This window comes from Chamaea fasciata, unplaced genomic scaffold (genome assembly GCF_029207755.1).
Source record: "Chamaea fasciata isolate MVZ Bird 193981 ecotype frontalis unplaced genomic scaffold, bChaFas1.0.hap1 SCAF_8, whole genome shotgun sequence".
Lineage (NCBI taxonomy): Eukaryota > Metazoa > Chordata > Aves > Passeriformes > Sylviidae > Chamaea > Chamaea fasciata.
In genome coordinates, this window is record NW_027094093.1 from 23413174 (window position 1) to 23420020 (window position 6847).

The window sequence follows — 6847 nt, forward strand, 5'->3', positions numbered from 1 at the left end:
TGTGGGTGGATAATTTAGGTCCAGCTTTCAACTTTCAGATCAAGCTGAGAGATGACAGCACTTTTCAGTGAAAACTCATTAAGTCAAAACACTGAGGCAGGTGCAGGACTGATTCTGAACCACAGTTGATGCTTTGAGTATTTTGGAGGGGGCGGGACACTTTATTCATTGTAGTAAGGCCAGACATCAGTGAAGTCACTGTAGACTCCAATAAAACCCCTCCAAGGTGCTCCAAGCTCTCCCTACACCCTCACTATTCCTTTCATAAAGCTTTGTGAAATCAGATCAAACCAGTGAGGGTAATGTAGAGCCAGGATGGAGAAATAGCCTTTTGGCAGGCAGGGCTTTCAACACAGCCCTGGGGCACAACTGTTCTTGAGGGGTTTGACACAAAGGACAGGGCTGAGTTTTCCTGCTTTTATTTCAGTGATTGCCAAAGACATTAGGAAAGTTTGGGCTCATCTCTGAAGAGTTTCCTCTACCAATGTTTACTCCAGAATTCTCCCACGTGTTTTTCAAGAAGCCCTGGGTGGCTGCCAGAGACCTGGCTCACTGCTTGCTCAAGGATCACATCGGCACCTAAGGCCACCAGGAGGGAAGACCTGGGCCAAGTTCTTTGGTGACTTTCCTGCTTCAGCCCTCCAAGTCTCTCCTGGTTAGTGGCTGGATGGTGCCTTTCACCAGCAGAACACCAAGCTGGAAGGTGCCATCTCTGTTCTTCAGCAGAACCCCTCTGCCAAGACTGGCAGGCATAGCAAGGAACAACACTCATGTCCCACTGCCCTTTTCTCGAGGGGAGCCCCGGGTCTCCCGTGCCCCGGTCGGAGGATGCTCCTCGAATGCCCCACCAGTGCACCTCGCCAGGCAGCACAGCCCCATCTATGCAAATCTATGCAATTATGCGCAATGCACGCAAATCTATGAGAGGGCTTGGGGCTGTCTCGGGCGGGGCGGCCCGCCCCGGAGCGCCGGTGCCGCCCCCGGTATAAGGGGGTGGCGGCGCGGCCGTCCCGGAGAGCGGAGCTGTGGCAGTCCGGGGACAGGCAGGTCGTGCGGCAGCGGCGGCATCATGGTGAGTGCCGGCCCCGGCTGCTCTCTCCCTCCGGTCCCGCCAGTGCTTCCCGGAGTAAGCTGGGGTCCCCGTGGCTTCCCGGGAGGGCTCAGCCGGGAGCCCGGAATGCGAGCAGCTGACGACGGGAGTGCCCGCTGTGCTTGCCCTTGCCTTTGCCTGGCTTCAGCCTCTTCCCGAGTTGTTCCCTCCCCGGCTCTCAGCAGCCTCCCTTCTTTGAGCATCCCCTTGTACCCGTGGCAAGGAGGCCACCAGCGAGCCCCGCCGGCTGCGGAGACCGCGCTCGGACGGACATGTCACTTCTCATGCCTCTCCCACTTTTGCTAGTGTCGGTTCCTGCCTGTGTTCCGCGGCACCATCCCCGGCTGCGGGGAGTTCGCCTCGTCTGCCAGCCGCCCACGCTGCCGACCCACAGCTGAGCTCCGGCAGTAAGCTGTGGCTTCCTTCACCCACTGCCCTGCTCCAAGGGGGGCATCTCTGTGGGTGGGCTTCCAGGCTTCCTTGCCGCCGTGGTCCTGCGGCGATCTCTGGCTCATGAGCTCTCCAGCTGCCCTGGAGAGCATCCCAGCCCCAAGGTTTCCCGGGCACCCTGCCTACTGTCCCACGGAGCCATGCTCCCAGCCCTTCCTGTGCCAGACTTTGCCGTGAAGAAGGCAGAGTCTGCTGGCTGATGACCAGCATTGCTGTGTCCTGGTGCTGCTGGGCTCTGCCCAGCTTATTGTCAGCACTGCGTCCCATGGAGCCAGTCCTGGTTGCTGCTTCTTGTTGGGATGAAGTGCAGGGAGCAGCATAACCCTCTGCCACCCCCACGCTGATTCACAGGGTCCTTTGCCAGGGAGGAATCCTCTCTCATGCCCTCTTCCTTGACGTGCTTGCATCTGTGCTAAGAGTTTTCTGTGCCCTTCTGTAGAGGATCCTGGAAGATTTACCTCGTGTCTTAAGTGCTCAGGTCTTACCCTTGGCTCCTTGTGTTACACAACGTTTATGGACCTGCTGGGAGGGATAGGTGGGATACGATTTACTTTGCTCTTCTTGCACCTCAGCTTTGGGAAAGGTGAGGAGGTGGGCTTCTGCCTCTCACCACGGGTATCAATGGCTTATATTTTTGCCATCCCTCACTGTCACTGCTGCCTCTGAAATGCAGCACTGAAAGCACTTTAGATGCAGAAAGCCAGGACATGCTGCATCCTGTGCAACTTCATGGGACAGCAGTAATTGCTCTGCTCCTGTGTGCAAAATGGCTGGTTCCACCGGCTTCCTGCCAGCTGACTCATAGTGAGGCACCATGGCTCTGGAAATACAGTGTGATTCGGATGCTCCTCTGACTCAGTTGTGCCTGATGATACATCAAAGTCCTTGGCAACAGCAGGTCTAAGGCACTGAATACTTTCATGCTTATCAAAAGAACTCCAGGCTCTGGGGTGCCTCATCTGAAGGGAGTGAGGCTGCAGAGTCCACCTTCACCTGGCTTCTCCTGAGGGACCTGAGACTACCCTTGAAGCTGTGAGCTAAGAGACCCTCCCATCTCAGACTTTCCATTGACTTAAAAAGTGCAGCTAACACTTCCTCCTCCTCCAGAGCTAATCTAGAGAAGCTGAGCCTCAGAGCATGGCAACAGTTCATGCCCCTCTTGCTGGGCACCCACCCTCAGTGCCCTCAGTTCCCAGTGTCCTGGTGGTGTTCTGCCATCTCAGCCTCCAGCTCTGTTGTTGGAATTGCAACAGGGGCTGTGCCAGATGCTGCTGGGCCTCAGCTCTTAAGCCATGTGGATGTTTGGGCAATGGAGAAGATGCTCACTGGATGCTATCCAGGGCTGTAAGTGGGGCCAGTCCAGAGGATGGGTGGCCTGGTATCCTGGGCTCCTGCAGATGGGTGTCCATCTCCTTGGGCCCCTGAGGTGGTCAGTACAGTGATGAGAGGCAGAGCACTAAATTTGGAAGAAAGCAGCAAATTAAAATGGACACAGGGTACCCAGGCACAAGGGCAGTGTGGCTTTGCCCAAGCTGGCAAGGGCCAGAGCTGCCCTTCCAGGGCTGTGCTCTTCCTGCAGTGATTGCATTTCTGGTCTCTGCTGGGATCTGACCCTGCCTCCCCCTCCCCAGCGCGAGTGCATCTCCATCCACGTCGGCCAGGCTGGTGTCCAGATGGGCAACACCTGCTGGGAGCTGTACTGCCTGGAGCATGGCATCCAGCCCGATGGGCAGATGCCCAGCGACAAAACCATTGGTGGAGGGGATGACTCCTTCACCACCTTCTTCTGTGAGACCGGGGCTGGGAAGCACGTCCCACGGGCCATCTTTGTGGACCTGGAACCCACTGTGATTGGTGAGTGCACCCTGTGAGAGTGATAGTGGTCATAATTTTGGGGAACAACCCATTGCAGGACGCTCCCGAGAGGGGCTCCTACTACCTTTCCCCAGATCCAGTTAGCAAATCTATGATGCCACTCTCTCCTAGATGAGATTCGGGGAGGAGTCTACCGCCAGCTCTTCCACCCTGAACAGATGATCACTGGCAAGGAGGATGCTGCCAACAACTACGCCCGTGGGCACTACACCATCGGCAAAGAGATCATTGATCAAGTGCTGGACAGGATTCGTAAGCTGGTAAGTCACTGCAGAGAGGGGATGTGTATCCTTGGACTGGGGTCCAGCACCATTCAAGGGGTGGGAGCATGGTGCGAGCTCTGCTGCACCTTGGGAGGAATCTGCAGCTACCCAAACAAAAGTCTAAAACTTTCCTTCAGCCAAGTCACTGTTTGAGGGAACCTTGCTTGTCTCTCTCTCCACAGGCTGACCAGTGCACAGGCCTCCAGGGATTCCTGGTGTTTCGTAGTTTTGGAGGTGGCACTGGCTCTGGATTCACCTCCCTGTTGATGGAGCGACTCTCTGTTGATTACGGCAAGAAGTCCAAGCTGGAATTCTCCATCTACCCAGCACCACAAGTCTCCACTGCTGTGGTAGAGCCCTACAACTGCATTCTCACCACCCACACCACACTGGAGCACTCAGACTGTGCTTTCATGGTGGACAACGAGGCCATCTATGACATCTGCTGCCGGAACCTGGACATCGAGCGCCCAACCTACACCAACTTGAACAGACTGATCAGCCAGGTTGTTTCATCCATCACAGCATCGCTGAGGTTTGATGGAGCCCTGAATGTGGATCTGACCGAGTTCCAGACCAACCTGGTGCCCTACCCTCGCATTCACTTCCCCCTGGCCACCTATGCCCCTGTGGTTTCTGCTGAGAGAGCTTATCATGAGCAGCTGTCAGTAGGCGAAATCACCAACTCCTGCTTTGAGCCGGCTAACCAGATGGTGAAGTGTGACCCTCGCCATGGCAAGTACATGGCCTGCTGCCTGCTGTACCGTGGGGACGTGGTGCCCAAGGATGTCAATGCCGCCATCGCCACCATCAAGACCAAACGCAGCATCCAGTTTGTGGACTGGTGCCCCACGGGCTTCAAGGTGGGCATCAACTACCAGCCGCCCACGGTGGTGCCGGGGGGGGACCTGGCCAAGGTGCAGCGCGCCGTCTGCATGCTGAGCAACACCACAGCCATCGCCGAGGCCTGGGCTCGCCTGGACCACAAGTTTGACCTGATGTACGCCAAGCGCGCCTTCGTGCACTGGTACGTGGGTGAGGGCATGGAGGAAGGGGAGTTCTCCGAGGCACGGGAAGACATGGCCGCTCTGGAGAAGGATTACGAGGAAGTGGGCCTGGACTCCTATGAGGATGAAGAAGAGGGTGAGGAGTAGAGAAGCCTCAGCCAAAAAAGGATCACGCTCCTTCCCTGTGTTACCTGCAAACCCTTTGCAATAAACCATTTCAGATCCCGTGTCTCACAGTATCTCCCCCAGCTGTATCGGTCAGGTCAGGTGTGTGGTGAGTGCTTCAGCCCTGCTACTGGTGCTGCTATGCTTCCTCCCAGTACTCTGCTCGAGCTCCCCACATAGGTAAGAGCCCCATACCAGAGGGACTTGTCCAGGACATATGGCAGGCTCTGGGAAGGTGCTGGAGCATGTCCACCAAAGGAATCTGGAGGAGTGCTGCTGATATGATAGAAGTGCCAAGGTTAGGCATGGGGTCGTCTGTCTGGGATTACCTCTGCCCTGAGCTTGCCCTGCTCTGCCTTCCCACTGGGGCGTGTGGCCCTACTCTACCTGGCCCAGATCATCTTCTGCATTGTCCCCATTTTGAGTCCTCTTGGTGCTGTGCCTGCTGGTAAGTAGTCCCAGCATCAGCTCCTGGCTCCAGCTGCAAACTGGAGATTTCTGTTACCCATTATCCAGTGTGCTGGTTCCAGAGATTAATTTTCCCCGCTTACCACTAATGCTCCAGCTATATTGACCCACAGGGGCTGTCCTCCTCTGCCCTCCTCCTCCCAGCATGCACCCGTGTAAGCTGGAGGGGAGTGTGGGGGCCAGCCCTGGCTGCTGGAGCGCAGCCAGGCACTCATCCCACTGCGCAGGGCTGCTGCCACTGCTTTGCTTGCCTGTGACAGGAGTGCCAGGCTCAGACTGATTGGTACCTGCTGCTGCTATGCCTGGGCAGGAGTCACTGCCCCTCACACCAGGTGCTGCTCTGATCCACTCCTTATGTCTTGTCTGACTGTGGGGAAAGGAGGGAATCTGCTCCTTCAGAGTAATTCCACTGCTGACATCTCCCTGTGTTTTCACAGACATGACTGCCACCAGAAGGACGTAGGAGTTGGAATTGGGTCCTATGTCTTTTTCTAAAAGTTATCCTGCACCTCTGTCCTGGACAAGGGACCCAGTAGTGTCTCCTGGCACACTACTGAGCAGCAGAGGCCCATCCATCCCCATGGCCAGGAAGGGGTAACTGTGTGACCCAAGGTCCTGGCAGCAAAGACAGTGCCCTCTCCCTGCTCAGGCAGGGTTCAAGGCTGATGGTCCAGGCATCCTCAGTAGCAGGATCAGTCCTAGCCTTGGCAGGGGTGGCTGCACTGGCCGGAGCTCAAACAGAGCTGCTGCTCTGAATGTAGTCACAAGTTATTAACAGCAAGCAGGCTGCAATGACCTTTTTTTGGCAGCCCAGATTTGTCATGCAGATCTGCAGCCTCACAGGGTTGTGCAGCACTGCCTGCCTGTCCTCACCGGGAGAGAAGGGCAAACCTTGGCTGGAGCCTCCCAGAGCATCGATGGTGAAGGGTGGTTTGGAGGGCTCCTGAGTCTGACACGTCTCCATCGAGTTTATCCTCCGTTCTCCTGTTCTAGAGGCCCAGGTGGACTCGGGGTCTCCCCACATCTCTGGGGGAGCTAGTAGCAGAGCAGGTTAGGGACAGCGGTGTTGGTGGCTCAGCACTGCCCATCACCCCCGAGGACTGGTCCCTAGGCCTCCTGCCAGCAGCCTGGACTGATGTCCCCACCTCCCTCCCTGCAGAGAAGGCGGGAGCAACCTCGGGCCCCACACCTCGGGGTTCCTCCGCCGCCGGGAGGACCCCGCCAGGCTCCCGCGGCCCCCGAAGCGGGTACTCCCTCCCCGCATGCAACTGTACCTAAATAAGGGGGCGTGGCGGTTCCGAGCCCCTCCCACCCATAAGAGAGCGCTGCGGCGGGGATTGCAGCAACCGCAGCTCCGCGCCGAGCCCCGCCGCACCGAGCCGCCGGGACAGCCCGCACCACCCGCCGCAACATGGTGAGTGCGGGCCGGGAGGCGGGCACGACGGCGGGGAGGGCGCCCGGCAGTCTCCCCGCAGCACCGTGCCCGGCGGAGCCATCGCGATGCGCCCCCTCCTTCCCCGCCGTGACCT

At 57.6% G+C, this 6847-nt stretch overlaps 2 protein-coding genes across 2 annotated transcripts in view; both read left to right on the forward strand.

The window, feature by feature from the left end:
• The first annotated feature begins 667 nt into the window (after positions 1-667).
• On the forward strand, positions 668-4930 carry LOC136293387 (tubulin alpha-4A chain-like). Its single transcript, XM_066190115.1, has 4 exons — positions 668-1072; positions 3172-3394; positions 3527-3675; positions 3861-4930. Exons 1-4 carry the CDS (start codon positions 668-670, stop codon positions 4830-4832), a joined length of 1749 nt encoding a protein of 582 aa, XP_066046212.1. The 3' UTR covers positions 4833-4930.
• Positions 4931-6640: 1710 nt separating this feature from the next.
• The window catches only part of LOC136293390 (tubulin alpha-5 chain), a 4385-nt gene continuing 4178 nt past the window's right edge, over positions 6641-6847 (forward strand). The window contains exon 1 of the mRNA XM_066190121.1: positions 6641-6732. Within this exon, the coding sequence (XP_066046218.1) occupies positions 6730-6732 (3 nt within the window). The 5' untranslated portion in view covers positions 6641-6729. The remainder of the gene's footprint in view (positions 6733-6847) is intronic.

Excerpts from the sequence above, each read along its gene's own strand:
- LOC136293387 (XM_066190115.1), top strand. The coding sequence starts at position 668 with ATGGTGCCTTTCACCAGCAGAACACCAAGCTGGAAGGTGCCATCTCTG. Across the intron at positions 1,073-3,171 it reads GCGGCAGCGGCGGCATCATG|CGCGAGTGCATCTCCATCCA; the intron begins GTGAGTGCCGGC and ends CCCCCTCCCCAG. Across the intron at positions 3,676-3,860 it reads TGGACAGGATTCGTAAGCTG|GCTGACCAGTGCACAGGCCT; the intron begins GTAAGTCACTGC and ends CTCTCTCCACAG.